Source organism: Bombus affinis, chromosome 2 (assembly GCF_024516045.1).
Source record: "Bombus affinis isolate iyBomAffi1 chromosome 2, iyBomAffi1.2, whole genome shotgun sequence".
NCBI lineage: Eukaryota > Metazoa > Arthropoda > Insecta > Hymenoptera > Apidae > Bombus > Bombus affinis.
The window spans coordinates 5,899,602-5,919,014 of NC_066345.1; the positions used below are offsets into that span (position 1 = coordinate 5,899,602).

The 19,413-nt window shown below is 32.5% G+C and overlaps 1 protein-coding gene and 2 long non-coding RNA genes across 4 annotated transcripts; 1 reads left to right on the forward strand and 2 right to left on the reverse strand.

Moving 5' to 3' along the window:
• Nucleotides 1-847: 847 nt before the first annotated feature.
• LOC126928717 (protein downstream neighbor of son homolog) lies at nt 848-8,714 on the reverse strand. Of its 2 annotated transcripts, XM_050744412.1 has the most exons (8): nt 7,832-8,713; nt 3,744-3,890; nt 2,839-3,466; nt 2,354-2,682; nt 2,076-2,281; nt 1,802-2,005; nt 1,548-1,734; nt 848-1,470 (listed from the first exon to the last, which is right to left on the reverse strand). In XM_050744412.1, exons 3-8 carry the CDS (start codon nt 3,438-3,440, stop codon nt 1,295-1,297), a joined length of 1,704 nt encoding a protein of 567 aa, XP_050600369.1. In that variant the 5' UTR covers nt 3,441-3,466; nt 3,744-3,890; nt 7,832-8,713; the 3' UTR covers nt 848-1,294. The 2 variants fall into 2 exon arrangements, with proteins under 2 accessions (XP_050600369.1, XP_050600370.1); XM_050744413.1 differs by lacking the exon at nt 3,744-3,890 and having other exon boundaries at nt 7,832-8,714.
• On the forward strand, nt 7,271-18,543 carry LOC126928727 (uncharacterized). Its single transcript, XR_007716907.1, has 3 exons — nt 7,271-7,385; nt 8,845-8,955; nt 17,802-18,543. It is a non-coding gene; the product is annotated as an uncharacterized LOC126928727 (long non-coding RNA).
• On the reverse strand, nt 18,441-18,982 carry LOC126928728 (uncharacterized). The gene is made up of 2 exons (XR_007716908.1): nt 18,852-18,982; nt 18,441-18,685 (listed from the first exon to the last, which is right to left on the reverse strand). It is a non-coding gene; the product is annotated as an uncharacterized LOC126928728 (long non-coding RNA).
• Between the last annotated feature and the right edge of the window lie 431 nt (nt 18,983-19,413).

Consider the following 19,413-nt stretch of genomic DNA (forward strand, 5'->3'; position numbering starts at 1 on the left):
TGAAGAGAATCGCAATACGATGAGCACAGACTGCAATGGGTACTGACGTAATCATGACATGGATACATATGTACTCGTGCTCAATGTATGCGTAAAATATACAATATACATATGTCCACGTAAACTGTAATAGATTGCACAATTTGTAACATGATCAATAAAATTTAAAAAAATTTTTTTTACAGTATAATTGAAATATTAGATAAAATATAAATTGAAATATTATATTTCTAAATAGTCGAAAAAATATTTCTATCTTTATTAAACTAAATATTTACCGAAGAAAAATAAGCAAAACAATACCTTATTACAATAAATTGATTGTTCACGCTCGAGGTGACCGGGCGACCAATTCGGGGGCAGCGAGCGAATATCGATTCGTTATTTTTAGGGGTAGTCCATCCGCGAACCCCACCTTCGTCGCGCCCCCATTTGAAAATTTGTCTGTAATGAATTATTGTTACGTATATTTTCGCAGGACCAATATATTCTGTGAGTAGTTAAACAAAAAACACCAAAAGTGAAGAATATCAAATAGAAATATAGCAACACTATTTTTATACAATTTTTATTAACAATATTTTTTTGTAAATTTAATACAATTTTTAGATATTATAAAACATTTTTACCGATAAAAATTAATTTTATTTCTATTAAAATTATATAAGTTATAATAGTTTATTTATTTATTATTTTCTGCACATGTTTTATATAAAAACTAACTTGCATCTTCTGTGCATCTACAGTGCATCTACAGTGCATCTACTGTAATTAATTAACAAATATAATTAGATTGAAACAACGGTAAGATACAATATAGTTTTAAGTATTTAAATTTTATAGCGACTTTGTTTTAAAACGGATCGAATAAACGATTATCATTTATTGTTAAATATTTATTACACAGTAAAATAACTGTTTCATTAAAAAATTTTCACAAAATATGGTTATTCTACTGATTTTAATATAGTGCCAGTTTTGTAAATGACCTGTTATACATTTAATCATTATTGTAGTCAATGTATAGATTTCAATAGCAATGATAATAATTATTACTGCCCTAATTAATATTATGTTAGCATCGGATGATCCTTATATTTAATATTTTAATTTGATGTTCACTGGGCCAATGAATTTTAAATCTTCAAATAACTTCGCTCAATTGATTTCATTGATGATTAGTTTTGAGAATAAATCATATTATCCTAATATCTAAATTCTTTTCCTCAAACTAATTAATAAATATAATCAATTAAAACTTGGCTATAATCTCCTATATTATTACAATTATTTGTCAAGACCATGTATACGAATTATTTGAAAATTTAATATTTTCTATAATTTGAATATTTGTTGGGTCAGGACTACAAAAATCCTTTAATAATTCGCTGCTGAATCCACAATCGCTCAAATTCTCTTTACCAAAAACATTTTCTGGAATTTTTGGTATATTTCCTAATTCCATTTGTTCTGTGAAAATACAAACATTACATACTGTTCATATGATTTTTATATAAACAATCAGTTTTATAGAAGAAAGCATTTACCAAAATTATTTTTCATTGCTGAAAATGAAGTTGTTGAGTGTAATCGTGCACAACTCGCAGAATATTGTTCTAACTGACTAGATTTCATTAAAGAACAGAGTGAAGGTAAGACATGTGGTAGGAGGGGTCCTTTTAATTCCAGAGAAAAATATTTTTCACTGTCAACACGAACTATGCTTTCTTTAACCTGTAAAAAATGAAAATAATTTATAATTCTATTATGTATCACAACTGTAGATATAAAAATATTTTACCCTAATTGGCTTTAATGTTGCACCATGAAAAGCCACTGGTGATAAAAGAGTTGGAGGTACTCCTGCTAAAGGACCAGTTGTTGTAATGGCAGATTTACAATTAATTAAGAAGTTAAATAAAGCTTGTGACTCTACACCTTTTACAAAAATCAAGGATTGTTTCATATTGTCCAGTTCAGTTTCTTTTTCTAATGTCATTCTTGCCTAGAGAAAAATCTTAAAAAATTAGTATCAATATAGAAATAAAAAAAAATTGTACATGTTGTAAAATTACTTGAGAATTATTAATTTTACGAATTTCAGAATTTTCAACTCCTAAGCTCTGCAGCCATTCATCTTGTGTTTCATCTTCCTCATCATCAAGATTTTGATTCTCTGTATAGCTCAATGATGTAGCTGAATCTGCTGTATCATATCCTGAATCAGTTACATCTAATTGCCGTTTACAATCTTTTCTCAAAGGCATTGTATATTCAATTTCTATGAAACATGTACAAATGAAAAATAAAATGACGTCAAAAATTTTCACTACATATTATAATTTGTTCATACCTTCCTGTTTTAAAGACTGTCGAAAACCACGTGTTGTAGGTGTCAAAAGTGCATGAGCTTCAGAAATTCCACAAATTCCAGCAGCACGGAATAATACAGTAAAATTGGTCGCACAAACATAAAAATATGGACATTGTCGTGCTCTCAATAAATGAAAAAGTGACCTGAAGCTTTCACTCCATTCTTTGTATAAAGCTTCTTTAATGAGCATGTTGTTTACTATCATAGAATTACTTGTTAAATTTGCACTTACTTTCCCAGTAGAACGAGGAAATAACTCCAACCATGGTAATGAAGGATGCTGCCATATTAAGCAGCATTGGTGTAACCTGTTTAACAAATATTTTAATTGATATATATATATATATATATTCGTTTTTAAATTTAGTAAATATTTAATATATATATATATATATATATTAATATATATTTACTAATATATATATATATACTAAATTAAAATATATAAAACATATAAAAATTACCTTGCATTTGGACTAGTATCTAAAGTCGAATGTTGTTCACTAATATCCAAACATCTTACAAAACCAGTCGTACCAGAAGCTTCTTCGCTAGTTTTCAATTTACAATTCCAAGGGAATGGTTTTGGAGACATAAATCTCATTTTAGTTTTTAAAGTCCAGTCTATTGGAATATATTTTTCACCTTTTGGTATTTCTAAATCCAAAATATTCTTATTTGCTTCCAATTGTAAAAATGCATTGCTAAATGTTAAAGAACGATCATTTATTGAGTTTTCTGTTTCATTCACTTTTGGGACTTTTATTTTTAATAATTCAAATAGTGTATTATCATTACTAGCTTCCATGTCTGGAGGTGTTATATTAAGCTTTTTATCTGTTTCATCTTTAATGAAAGGATTCTTTCGCTTTTGACCTACATAATGATTGGACACAATATTTTGATTATTGGATTTTTGTGTAGGCTCTGATTCTAAATTTTTTTTATTAATGCGTGTATTGTTTATACGTGCTTGTAGGGCACGCTTTTTCATTTTTAAACGATGCAACTGCATTACTTCGTCTGGTCTTTTCCATTCTGATTGCAATTTATTTCGATCCTCCATTAGTAATGGAAATGAATTTTGTCATGCTATCATACAAAAAAATATAAATGATAATTAATAATAATGGTAATAATAACGTTTAATATTAAAAGATATAAATATAAAAAAGATATAACATTAATGTCCTTCTATATATTCTCAATATAATACTGTAGAATTTAGCTTTTGCTATGTTCTGCACATTATCTATGGTTTTACTTGATAGGTTAGAGCAATAAATGTCTTATATTTCTGTTTATTTATGATGTTTTAAGTGATTCTTGACAATACTGAAAGAAAAATTATATGATTGAATATACACACCGTTCCTTAAAATCTTTTTATCAATCTGAAGATACTGTCAATTGAATAAAGATTCCCTCACTTGACACTATAAACAAGGTGGCCCCATGCACAGTAGAAGAGTTTCAAACTTACTATAACCTGTTATAACGTACTAACAGCCAGTACCTAAATAGCACATACATCTGTACTACATATGTGTCAGAATATGTCACACATATCGGAATATAACATATAATTACGATTGTAGAATAGATAAAAAAATCACAAATTATAATACAGACATATTTACAACTTTACTGTAGTTTAAGCGATATTTGGAGTAGTAAGCTGCATTTGATTCGTCCAGGGATAAGAAATAGGCAGTTATTATATATACATACATATGTATACTTATGTACGTACGTTGTGTACGTTATAGAAGTTCATCGACTCCCTCAATCATTTATCATTTCTCACTCAAACAATAAAAGTTTACTTAATCGGATATAAACTAAATTATCATTCCATTTTTTTCAATACATTTTTGTCAATAAATGTCCTATATAAATAAATACAGTAATGATCGAGATCAGGAGTAATGGAATGACCATATATCTGGAGAGATGACTTTCCAGCAATTGGACCAAATTATCTGACTTGTGTTAATTGTACTGTGCTGTACCATGTATGAATCGAAGGTAAAGATGAGAAACAGGCAGTGCGAGTGAGATAGAATAAATAGAGTGTAATATGACACAGTCGACGTGCAGTTTAGAGTGAGGCTTGAAGTCTTTTACCACTTCTACCTACATATATTTTTAATACGTATATTTCTTTAGTTTAAAAAATTGTTCAGTAAATACAATTATAAAAAAATTAAATCTATTAGCAACCAGACGTGGATATTATTGAAATAAAGTATTTACAAAATGATTATTTAAAGTTTTTTGTAAGCTTATTATAATCAATTCCACATTGGAAGTTGCGAGTAACACGATATAAATAACATTATTTAAACTTAACACAACATATCCTTAATATATTTAACTTAATTCTCTTGGCAAAAGATTGATCACTTTTTACACTTTGTTGCCAGATTTTTCCAGAACATCCTTATCATCATCCAGAGAATTTGCCGTCCGAAACCATAACATCTGTGACGTAATATTCATTGCCAATGATATGGTATCTTTAAAAACATTTATCAATACACTGTAAAAAGTTTTTTGTGCCAGCAAAGAATTTTTGACTTTCGAATATTGTCAAAGTGAAAAAGGATTTCATTATGGCATCTTCAGGGAAGAGATACACAGTGACTGTGGGAAAATGTTTAGAAATTCTGCAGAAGTTAGAGGAGTGTTTAAGTACCGATGATCTTGCTATTGAATATGGTATAAGTCAAAGAACCATAAGAAGATACAAGCAACAATCGACATCTATTCGTGAATTGAGCGAAAATCCGATGCGTGCACAGTCTAAGAGGCAACGGGTATCTTCGTATGAAGATATGGAAGCTCGATTATACGAATGGTTCTTAGCAAGGTGAGCGTTAGGAGATATCATACAAAATGCATTACTACAGAAAAAGGCGAAGGGGTTTAAAAATGAATTTGGCAGTTCATCAAATTTTACGGCCAGTCAAGTATTACGGCTCTAGCATTTTAAAGCCAGATACGGAATATGTCAAGTATCCAAACATGAAGAGAGAGCTGATCTTGATGAATTAGCGGCACAAAACTTCACTGAACAATTAACAGAAATTTTGTATAACGAAGATCTTAAGGAAGACAATATTTATAATATGGACAAAACAAGCTTAATGTGGGAAGCTCTTGCACAGGAAACGTTAACCCATCGAGGTGAACAATGGGTGGATGGCAATAAAGTGGGAAAAGATCATGTAACTGTGGCATTTTGTGTCAATTTCACAGGTATACATAAATTACCGCTACTTTTTTTCACAGATATGCCAGTTCGAGAGCATTACATTCGAATTTTTTCTCATCTGTGATATTAAAGATTGTATAGATTTTATTGCAAAATCACGGAGCGATGTAATACCGAGAAGTATTAAAAATGCGTAGAGGAAACTTTAGAAACGTCAATCCCCGTGTGAAAATTTCGAAGCGGGTCCAAGGATCGAAACTTAAGAACAAATTTGTAAAAATGAAATTTTGAATCCAAAAGAAATAGCAGAGTCATTATTATTATTAAACGCTACAAATACATAATATATATACATAATATATATACATAATATATATATATATATATATATATTATACATAATATTATACATAATATATATTATACATAATACATATATATATACATAATATATATACACATATTATGTATTTGTAGCGTTTAATAATAATATATGTAATATATGTATTATGTCAGTTTTTCAAAATCTTCCACTTCGTCATTTAAACATTGCCCATTTAACTTACAATTAATACAAAAATTAATATAAATGTAAACGTGTTTGGTATTATTTTAATCGTACGACTCTCAATGATTCGTCTAAGATCATCTCGCAACAATATAACAAAAAATAAAAAAAATTATATTTTTCGATATCAGATCGAGTTACGTCAATGCAATACATATCTCACGCCGAGATTTGCCTCGAGAGTGTCTCCCGGTTGTGTCCGGACAAATTTCTGACCACATATTCATGGTATACATATATACACAATACATTTATGTGTCACGCGAAGGAAAATATATATTATAAAATATATATTATATCTTATATGTTAAAAAATTTCATATTTACATATAATTGTAAATGTAGATTCATACTTAAAATTTTAATTGTAGATTGACAAATGCAGTACATATGAAGTGAGTTATTGAGACAAATTTGCGAAAAAGCTATTGCCTTCTCACAAGCTAACATGTTAGTGCGATTGCTACAATTATTATTCAAATTTTTCCTTTGTAAATCAATAATGCAGGATATATTTTTAGTAATTTTTTAGGCCAATCTAATATTGAAATCATCGAGCCGTTTCGAACCCGCCATTCCGCTGTTGATTATTACTTGTTAGTATTTATAGTAACTAAGATTTACAAAAACGGTTTAAAGGAAAAATTTGCAGTAATAAATATAGCAACTGAGCCAATTACAGAAAAATTCTCAAGCAAAGTACTATTTATTTTTAAATAAAATTTGAGATAATAAAAATTATCATTGTTATTTCCTTGAGTAATGTTTTAGAAAGCACAAGTTTTGAATATTCAAAAGTCATAGCAAACGAAATTTTCAGAATAACAACATCATAAGAAATAGACTTTGAAGCAAATTAATCTTGTAGAGCAGTCATGCTCAATAGTTGCGCTCTGACATAAGAATATACATGCGCTGTAAAAGAGCAAGGCTTTATTTTCTTCTTTTTTAATCGCACAGCCATATCTGCTATTGTAAATTTTGAAGTTTGTATATAAAGAACGCCAAAATATCTGTACCTTCTCTAAAATGCGCCATGACTAAAAAAAAGTTGGGAACCACTGTTGTAGACAAAGGCAAGGTATTTACTTCAACGTAGAATTTTCTGTTTATATCGACAGACCTTACTCAGTAGGACGTTAGTCTAGAGCTGCTATTTGCAGAGTCAAGACATGAAGCGAAGAGTGAGGTGTCAGCAAGTATCGGTGCTGAATTGTTAATACGAGGTATGGCAACCAAAATTAATAAGCGAAGATGAAGATTAAGAAGAAAGTATTGTACATAGTTTGATTGATTTTCCATAAAAAACAAAATCGTTTATTTGCGATTAGAAACACGTTATTTAATTTGACGAAATTAAAATTAACAGAATTTCATGTAATTAATGCTCTTGGCCAGGGATTTAGAAAGTGAGAACTTCGTTCGTATTAAGCAAATATTGCAATCAACAAACAGGTCTTTGTCGTATTCCTTTCTTTTGAGCGCTTTTTTTTTTTAAGTCATCCTAGTTCGACTAAATTTTTTTATTTTTCTCATACATTATATGTATAAACGAAACAGTTAAAACAAGTTCCATAGAAAAACGGTAACGACGGCATTTTCTAGCAAGTTCACTTATATTGGTAAATTTTCCGTATAAAATCTAAATCAATTTGTATCGATTTATACATACCGATTTATTTGTTGAAACCGATTTATCCAACACGTATTTAATTTTGTTACTTTCAATAGACGGTTCGTATAGACTTTTGTAAGCTAAATACGAATCTGCAAACCGTGTTTTCAGAAAAATTAATTTTAAAAAACATTGCAAATCTTCGACTTTGGAAATGTTTTGTGCTTTTATAGTAGCAGCCATCGAGTTGTTGTTAAGATAAACAAATTTTGTGTACTGTCCCGAATAAAATGATATATTTTGCTATTGCATTATAACCATTTAAACATGTTTAAATAATGATCAAAGCGAAAATAACACCTAAAACACACCATTCTTTGCTTACATTTCTCAGTTTATTTCAAAAATTAAAGGTCTAGGAGAAAATCTTACCTTAGCACGCGATTTGCTAAAGGAAAACACTAAGAAAAACTACAAGGTTATGTTTTAATTCCAATGTAAAAGCGAAATAGTTTGGCAAAACATGTAGCGGTAACTAAAGGTCGCACGCGTTTAATGGTTCCGTTGTGCTGAGCAACAGACAACGCAACCGTAAACATTGTGTCATTTCCGTCGCCACATATTTTGCCAAATTTTTTCACTTTACGTTGGGATCAAAACATGATCTTAAATTTTTCCTGACGCTTTCCTTTTCCTGAGCAAAAATGTCTGCCTTCTCACGTGATATGGTTAGATTTTTTTCCAGATTTTCAGTTTTTGAGATAAATTGGAAAATGTAAGCAAAACATGCTGTGTTTCAGGTATCTCTTTCACTTTATTATTTAAACACATTTAAATGATTATAGTGCAATAACAAAATATGTTATTTCATTGGCTGTTATCATAAAGATCCACAAAACATCTTCAAACCCCAACCTAACCCCATTGAAAATTTGCAATTTTTCCCAAAATTGGTTTTTCCAGAAACTGAGAGTCCCAGGAAGATACACTTTGCAGATTCGTGTTTAAATTATAATAGCGCACGAGAGTCACTGAAGATTGCAAAATTGAAAGAATGTTATCAAATACAGATTGTCGACGCATGGCGACATTGGCGACTATTTCAATGATGGCGACACTATCGACCAACGAAAAATAGGCGCACAACTCGCACAAGCACGGAGATTTCTATGCATACGCAGGTAAGCGTCCTTTCTTTGAAAATATACTTTCGTTGATGGCATATAACTGATTCTCTTTTCTGATCGTGAATAACATGAGATGATCATGGGATTGAATCATGTTATGAATAATAAATTATATAATTGTTCTTTAATATTCAATGGGTTGTCCCATGTTTAGGTAAACAATGTTTCTTCTTTTAATTTTCCATGAAATTTAAATGTACATATTCTTGATAAATTTAAAAAGAATTAATCATTTTTAAAATTTATATAACTCAAAAATAAATACATATCGTATAAATATGTAACAATTATACAATAAATACATAAATACATATATTGTTTAGTATATACTGATATATATTTAAATAAAGTCGCTTTCAGAAATATTATAAATCTCGGTTAATCGTAAAAAAATTAGGTTTACCCATTGCTTTTTATAAAACGTTATTTATTGTACTTTAAAATTACAATGCTGCTAATTTAATCAATTTTTGTAAATAGTATTGTAATATACCATAATTGGGAACATGTTCAATTATTACTGATAATGTAATCAAGGATATTTCGAAAAATTACACACAATAAAAGGATCACACAACTATTTATTAATAATGAAATAAAGTTAATTATGTAGTTATCCAGAATATACTAAGGCACACACTATGTTTATTCTTCAGCATCTGCACAACAATCCAATAGTCTAACTTTTTATGCATCAGAAACCATACACACTTTGCTTAGATTACAGACTGTCTTATTTTAAATTAATATATAAAGCTATTAAATGCATAAATCATATGTATTTCAACACACCTTCTTGATTTTGTTTTTATAATCTTGTGGAGGATTAGTCGCAAATAGGTATCGTGAAATAATGAGAGCGAAATATTGCTGTCGTAGTCCGTCAATTGTATTTGAAATAAATAAATAAATATACGTACAGTGAGTCGTTGATACCAAATATAAAAATCGGAATAAATACTCGTTATTGTTCATCGCGTTTATTTGTTCTTACATCGCTTGTAATCTAACGGCCTTGATACTCCGAGGCAAAACAACAATATGATTTGAAATGTTCTTTGACTCATGTGCCGCCACAATCTTATGAACATCTTTACACGTTATCTAGTCCTAGAATTTCTGAAGCTTTGAAATTTTATAACGATTTAATAAGCATGTCTGCAATCTGGTCATCAGTAGAGATTTTCTCTATATCAATCTTCTTTCTTATAATCAGAAACAGAATGGTAACTGATACTTATATATTCAGAATGTTTCGAAAATTTTCCCCCTTTGTTAGCTATTGCTCTAATATTATCCTCATAGATATTTATAGGTCCTTTCACATTTGCATTAAAAATTTCTTTAGTAGGCAAAATTTGTGCAATTAACTAAAGCATTGTATTCAGTATGAGTTGAATCTCTGGAGACAGTCTTTTGTTTCTGTGACCTCCATAAATATGTATTTCCAAACAAATATTCCTTTTGTGGATTTTTTGTCAACTATACCTGCTGCCTGCGCTTCAACCAAGGTCAGTCAGTGTTTACATAAGCATCCATTTCTTCACTATAACTTGAATCATACATTAACTTTATAGAACTAGTGTAAGACAAATATTTAAAAACACGTAATGAATATTTGTAGTGTGTACTGCTTTGACTATTCTGATGACTTAAATAATTTACTAGGAAGGATACATCCAGGTAAGTTTTATTTGCTACATATACATAATGAAGTTTCAATTGAATTTCTATATATGTTTCAATTGTTTATCTATACTTTCTGTTTGGGTTCTAGTTTTAAATTTATTTCCATCATGATCTCTGAATTCTAACTGCATATTTTTCAGCACAGCCTTTTATGTAATTTTTCTGACTTAAAAGCATTTTCATTTCATCTTTATAATATCCCACTTCAATTTCTTAACATTGATTTTCTAGGCATAAATCATTTACTTAACATTAACTTAATTTTTTTATACTTTTTATATTAGTACTAGAAATCAATACATCATTCATATATAAGATTATGGAAATCTTATTTCTATATATTTCTTCTATATAGAAATAATGTGGAGGATTAGTCGTGAATAGGTATCGCGAAATAATGAGGGCGAAATATTGCTGTCGCCGTCCGTCAAGTATATTTGAAATAAATAAATATACGTACAGTGAGTCGTTGATACAATATAAAACTCGGAATAAATACTCATTAATACTCGTTAATACTCGTTGGTACTTGAAATGAACTGTTCGATACTGTCTCGCTCACGATCACGTCACCAGTATAGTGGTCAGGGGAAAGTCGGAAAATTCAAATTCGTTTTCGTTCGACATTGCTTATAATCTAACGGTCTTGATACTCTGAGACAAAACAACAACATGATTCGAAATGTCCTCTGACTCATGTGCCGCTACAATAATAATCACAGTTCTATCTTTTAAATTTTGAAATTTTATAATTATTATATATACTATAGTTTATATATGAAATCGTGAAAATGACAGCACTCGTGTCAATCATGTGGACTTTCTCTGTAAAAAAACATGCTTTGTTTGTTTTGATTTTGCAATTATCAGGAGGGTGAACATATACCTTAGACTTAAACTTTAGAAATGGCGTTCGAACATCCATTTGCTTGCAGATTAGATTGGTATGAATCATTAACTTTTCGAGTACATATTTAACCCCTTCCCGTTAAGGGGTTAATGTAAGATAAATTTTGAGCGCTCCTTGAAACCTTTTTCGCGGTTTTACAAATTGTAATGACTTTTCCTATTTTGAGAATTTTCATTTTCATTATTGGTTCTAACAAAAAATATTCGATTTTTTATCCTTATCAGTTTAGATGAAATTCCATCGTTCTCTAACTGTAGCACACAGTTAACTTCTTTTTCATTGTTCTAACTATGTAACCAATTGCATACAGAAGAGATTATTTCGAAGCTATATTTGCGGTATGATCATTTGTTGGATCCTACATAATCATGCTCAAAAGAAACAATGCTGAGAAAATTTTTCTATATTTCCTTTTTATACTTTTCTATGTCTATTTTTAAATGATTAATAGTGCGTTGTCTGTTCTTACGAACATTATGTTCAATATTCTCCGAAATAAGAAATCCGGAGATGTAAGATACGAATTCCATTATTCCTTGGCAGGTAATTCTATTTTCAAAGAATTCTCTAACCATCTTCGTTGTTATTGATGCCAAGCCGTGTGCATTAGTGTTCCATCCGACTGTATGTAGCGATACTTCTCGTTCTCTTGAATCAATGAAATCAATTGATGAATGATTTCTTATACATCGCTATTGTGATCATTACCATAAAAAATGTAGCCCAATTAATATCGGTTTTGTGAAAGTCAAGCGAAAGTGGTCTTGGGAATCTTTTTCTCGATAGGTAGTCTTATGAGGTCGTAGATTATATTTAACTCAATTCCTCGGAGTGACTGTACTTCAGCTGTGCCAATGCTGCTCGTTTCCTCGCGACAAATCTGTCCATCGGCGTGGAAACATATTGTTTTGTGGCGAAAAACTTCATGTAAGTCTGGTAGGTTTCGTTCCTTGGTACGAATGCGGTTCGAAGACGCCTTGTTTCACTCATCGACATCCTTCTTGGCGCCTTGCCACCAGATTGTGGTTTCTCTTTACGGTAGGAGCTGCAAGCCTCGTAGGGAGTTCTCTCCGCTAATATTTCCGATATCTTCGTATACTGCCACGTTATTGATAAATTCTTCCACAGTGACGCGAATCTTCTTTTGTATTGCGCAAAGCTCCCTTACTGATTCCGGGTTTCGGATTGGAGAGTCTGGAGAGTTGCTCTTCCGTCATCTCAATAGCTGTAACTCTTCTTGGGCTGATCCGTGTAGGTGCCGTTGGTTCCCGCGGTTTAGCTCTCATACTCTCTTTCGTGTCGGCGGATTTCGCGGGTCTTTAGTTGGGCGCCAGTTATATAACGTTATCACGGTAGTTCGTGGAAAGAATGAAGAAAGGATTGCCAGCATGGGACGCTCGGTTTACGTTTGAAAAATATAAGAAGTCGTCGACTCCCACTTTCTTGTTTATAATAAAATGAACCGAAACATGTGTAAGATTTATTAGATATAGAAAAAAACACAAAATGTTCTGTATTTACATAAACATTATGTATTTATGCACTTATTTTGCTAAAGCCAAGTAATATTTATTCTATTATAATATATATATAGATGTAGTATCTTAATGGGTCTTAGAGGAAAGGACAAGTAATGATGTTTTGATTTAATAAATAATATTCGAAGCAACGAAATGATTACAATGCTGTCGTACGTCTTATTTTCATAGGCAGCTTTCGACTTCCCGATTCACACTCTCCGGCTTCTACACTCGCTCGCTCTCGCTTCTCAATTCAAACTCTGCACACCTTTTGCATCCATCCTCTCCGGCTTCTCAACTAACACTGCCTTTAACGTCTCTTTGTCTTTTCCCGTCGTTCGAGACACGTGTGCCGAAACGCCCGTGGCCAGGGTCATGCAGGCCCTTTCCACGAAACTATCCACTTAAAAAGAAGACCGACGACACATTGATGTACCCGACGATGCCGCGGCTCTCGCGACATTGTTTATGGTTCGGCCGATATCTTAGGCCGTTTGTCCACGATACTACATAGATGTAAATACTACATAGAGAATTACGTTTTACGGTGATATAGTTTTATCACGCAGATTCTACTACGTTGGAAAATAATCCGGGAAATGTGGGTGATTAATACAATTATTTATTTCCCACAACTATTCTCTATTTTTGCAAATTGGTGGATTCTTTTCAAAGAAGGTCTTGAGGTAGTTGTCGACAGCTTCTATAGAACCAAAACTCTTACGGTTCAAATTATTCTGCAGAGGCCAGGACGACATCGATAAGATAATCATTTTTTATATGAAGATTCTGTTCCATTGTTTGAGTTCACCGGAGAGGTTTGTACTATGATACCATTATTGAACGCCTTTGTATCGTAACCAGCCCGGACAGATGAGAGCGATTGTAATTTTGCAGACTTAATCGGTTCACTATCTTCTTGGCTCATGTCTGATGTTTCCACCGATCGACTGTAGCGAATAATCTCAAAAATTCTGAGCTCGTCTACGGAATACTAGTTATATACGCACACGATAAGAAATTAGGATGTGTGTCCTCTCTCAAAGGATAAAAATCAGGTTTCGACTAGGTCAACCTATTCGATAATTGGCAACTAATGCAGACGCGCTCGCTACCGCGGATGTACAATTATTAGCAGAATGTATAATAGTAGTACGATAATTTTTGCGAATTTGTTCAAAACTATAGTCGTTCGATACTTTAATGTATAGGAAAAAGTTGCTCAAGTCGTTAAGTTTTGCAGAGTACTAAAAAATCATTAAAATCGGTGAAAAAGTACCTTTTCTACAGTTTTATCTATCTGTATATTTTTTGGCAAATGCCAAATGGGTTTACATATTTTTCTCACTTATCGCGGCTTTTTTTCTTTCTTTACTGCCTTGACACTAAACCTGCCGATACTTCGTGTATATCTATCTCTATCGGTAGTGTGCGGTCAAAATGACCGGTGATTAAAGAAGTAATAGTTTTTATAATTTAACTTAGATAATGGTTAATTTATAACTAAATGTATATAAAATGATGAACTTTCATAAAATTTCGTCCAAATTTACTTTTGTTTAATTTTAATTATAGGCTTAAATAGAATCACACTTTTATTTATATAGAGATATGTCTTACTCAACTTTGCTGCATTTTTTACGAGTTATCTTATTATCAAATGTGCATTTGCCGCATAAATATTTCCTGCATCTTAAACAAATTTTCGTAATTTTGTAATCTTTACTCGAATACTAATCTTTTTGCTTGACAAGTTTTTTGTAGTACTTGTTGATAGTTTTATTGCATGGCTTTTCCCCCACGATTCTTCATATAAAAGTAATGTATGCACTAGATTTATAATAATTTTGTGAATTCTCTGTAAATTGGCCCCATATTGTAGATACCATTGCAAATTTATTGGTTCGTAAACGTTAGCTTCTTTCGCTCATCTTATCAAATCGTATAAACCTCATAATTTCAGCAAAGTCACTTCTGCTTATTGTTTTTGAAACAAATGCAGGTCTCTAATTTTTATTCCACAAATATTAGACATCTAAATTTTTTGCCTGATATGCACCGCGGGCATATAACAGAGCAATACATGCATCTAGTTTTGTTGTACCTAGCTCCCTCGTAATCCCCAATACTCTAAATGGTTCTTCTTCGGTACATTTTATTATATGATTCCTTATACGGTGATCAATGATAAGATAAAGTGCCGTCTTTACTTGTCCTTTTATTATATGCCGTTTAGTATATCCCTAAAAATATTATGAACTGATGTCCTGCCAGGTTCAAGACTTGCATCTATTTCTTTCCAAACTGTCCTATCGGGCCCAGTTTCACTCTCTGTCGTCAACGATAATTTCTTTCCTTTTTGGCCTTACGTAAACGCTTATTTATAATATTCAACTCTGATTCGGTTGTAAGTAGCTTTTCATGTGTTTCCATGCCGTTTTCAGTTGCTAAAGTTTCTTGTTCATCGCACACTGAACAGTCTTCTTCTATGTCCGTTATTTTTTTTATAATTTTTTTTTTTGAAAAGTCTTGATATTTTTAGGGTAAATATCTATCACAAAATAATACCATGTACGGAATACAAAGTTATTGTCAAATTTGATATGCTTTACTTTTCCTTTTATAACAACTTTACACAAAACGCTATGAGATGCTTTTTGTCTGCGTTTTAGAGATAAAAAATTTAGATGTGGAGTAATTGACTACCAAACCAAGATGTATTCTAGTCGAAAAGACAATAGCAAGTAAACATATGATCTTTGACCATTGGAGATGACCATTCTCCACCAACGGTTACGGTTTTAAGAATAACTAACATATTTTGTCGGTCGGTCAAAATGATCGCTCACGGTAGGCAAGGCAGAATATAAATTGTTCTCAGAAAACAAAAGAGCAAACTAAAATTAAATACAGAAAAATATATTGTATGTATGTTTTGGGAAAAGTCAGAGATTATGAAGCGATATGATAAAGTTTAAATATGGTTTAATTTGTATAGAAGTCGCCAGAGCGGTCAATTTGACCGCGCCGGTAGATTTAGTGTTAAAATTCATTTCTTTAAGAGTCCCTCATACGGTCCAATGACTGAAACGTGCTATGTTTTCTATTAATTTTCTTGCTATATTATAGCAGAGTACTTTTTACACATTTCACGAGCTGAAATTCCTTTCTTCAGTAAGAAAATTATCGCATCTCGTTACGAAAATTATCGTATTTCGTAATGAATTATATTGTGACGAAGCTTCCAACTTTGATACGTTGTCTCTAACAATTTAAATTGTTGTTAATGTCCTTCTTACAAATTATGCTTGACAAATGTAAACAAGCTTGACCTTTATAGGTATAGTTTTAAAATTTGCTGGCCTTGATAAGGATCCATAATTTGATCTACATCTATACTACATGCTGAAGATGTTCTCCCCATTTGTTTAAACAAATCCTTTAATTTTCTGATAATAAACAAATCTTGTAATTGTCTAGATCCTTTAATTTTGTTAATGGTATTCATCAAGATGCTTAGGTTTACGAGCGTTTCTTATATACCTACCTCTACGAGGACCCGTCAAATTGACGGGTGAACGGAAATACGCATTTTTTTTAAAAGACCGATTTATTTAAATTAAATCTGAATTGAACAATATTAGTCTTCAAGTTTAAATAAATTATTAATAAGTGATAAGTAATAAATGATAACAATAATATTAACGGTATAGAGTAATCATATTTATCGAGCACATTTTTTACAAGTATACTGCATTTTCCACATATAATCTTTTTGCAATATATACAACAATTATTGCTTCTATTTTCTTTGCAGTAGCCCACTTGGCAACTTTTTCGCACTTCTGACGTTGAAGGTGACAGAAATGAAGCGCCTAATCTTTGGCAAAATATAAACTCTGGATATTTTCGATCCGGTGCACTCTTTACATAATATCCACGCGTTTCTAAAATCTAAAATATTGAAAAAAACTTGAAGGGGCCATCGAAAACTCCCTGCTTTCACACTATATTTGTGTTTCTTTTGGTCAACGACGTCCACACCAAACTTTCTTTTATTATAAAAAGCAATGGTTTCTGAAACACGTTTATAATTGTGTGAAAGATTAGTCGACGATAGATAATGCGAAATAACGAGAGCGAGATATTGCTGTCGCAACCCGTCAAATATATTTCGAATAAATAAATAAATTAATTTACAGCCCCATACGTGAGTCGGTAGTACAAAATATAAATCGCGGAATAAATTTTCGTTAATGTTCTTCGCGTAACTCGCGTCTTATGGCGTTATTACCTTATTGTCACCCCTCCCCCCTTATAACTATCTAAACACTTTTTCTCATCTATCTCTCTTTCCTGATATATCTACCTCCACTCCTATCCACTCTATTATATTGCACTCCATTATATATTCTGTCTCTAAAACTCGTCGTTTCGTAATTTTTTTTTCGCTCTTTTTATGCTTCCGTCTGTGTCCCTTCATTTCTCATTCCTTCTAGTCCCTTCTTTCCTTTTCTTGCTCTTTTCCCTTCTTGGCCATTTCCCCAGATTCTCTCTCTTTCCTTTATGCACTCCTTTACTAGTTCCTTTTTGGCTCTATGGCTTTTCCGTCATACCCCCCTGCTCTTTTTAATGCTTTTTTTTATTCCTGTTAGCTTGCATTCTTCTATCAATATATAATTCGGTGTTACCATATCTAAACCTTTTTTTTCTTTTTTTAGATGTGGAGAAATCCTCATGGACACTCCGTTGTTGCTAATAATCGGCAACAGCAGAGTAGTGCCGGACTCTTACCGACTAAAACTGAACGATGACCATCCTACGCGTGTGACAGGAGTGCTTCGGGGACCTCTTACGAATTATCTTTCCGTTGTACCTCCCTCTCGCGTCCTCTCGATCAAGCCAATCCTAAAAATTCCCTTAACTCTTGAGTTTGGCGCTAGGGGGGTCATTGCTCCTAGCGCAATCCCCCTTCTAGTCGCGGTCCATTGGGACGGCGATGAAGCGGCTCTAGGCTGCCTGACCACCATCCCCCTCCATCCCGTTATCCTACAAGGGTGAGAGTTTCTCTTTCTCGCCCTTTCTGCCCCCTCCTTCTACGATCGCCGAGGGGGTAGATCTCTCGCCTATGACGTGACGCAGGGTGTAGCAGGACAGCTTCCACGCCGGACAAAATTGGTGAGCGGGAGGCCGCGGCGTCATATCTAAACCTACGATCCGTTTCATATATTATCTTTGTATTCTATCCAGTCTTTTTCCCATGTTCCAGCCCTATACCTTCTCATCACTGACGTTTTCAGTAGTATGTACCCTAGGTATCTTATCTTGTCTACTTCTAATTCTCGCTCTCCCCATTTCCATTTTCTTTGTCTCCTCTTGTTCTTTTTTTTTGATAACTACTATCTTGATCTACTTCATCTTTAATTCCAATTCGGTTTCCTTTAAAAAATTTTTTGAATCTCATTAGCATTTCTTTATGACAGATGCGAATGAGTTCGTTCTTTAGTTTCGCGTACCGGCCGGTGGCTGGCGGGCCCGTCATAACACTCTCTACCGGCTGGAGGAGTTGGTCGTCGAGGTTCTTTGCAAGAGTCGCGAACCTCACCTTATCGGACGTAACGTCCGCCGTGTTTAGTTGCGTTTCCAACAAGGCAAACCAAACAGTAATGTTGGAGGGTTGCAGCGGAGGCATTGTAACCGCGACACTTCTCGTAGCCTTAACATCGTCTTTCATAGTCGCCATGTTCTGTTTTCGATCACGTCGGGGTCACCAATTCTAGTGGAGAATATAGTGGATCGGTAGAGGAACAATAATTTAGAATGTGAGAAATTGTTGCTACAACCCGTCAAATATATTTAGTATAAATAGAATAAATGAGATTAAATATAAATATCGTCGAGAAACGCTCGTACAAATGTATTTGCAAAGCTAGCATATGAATGCTCGCGAAAAACTCGGTAACTAATAACTCGGATAATGACTCGGATAATAACTCGTAGATAAGCAAAAGCAAAATTTGGGAAATATTACACTAAAATTGAACATATTCAGTATTCTATTAATGAGGATGTAAGTGTTGTTATTTCCATATTCAGAGGTAGGATCACAATAGTTATTATAATATTGTGTTATTACACAACAAGGCAAACCAAACAGTAATGTTGGAGGGTTGGAGGGTGATATACTTTTTCTTCTTGCGTGCATAGTTTACTTTTCAATATACTAGCACTTGACGGTTATTACAACTCTATTGTTTCATCAGTGTACAAACCTTTAAAGCTCATGTGAGGAATGGGGTACTAACCGCTATACTTCCCAGTAGCTGTGCTCTT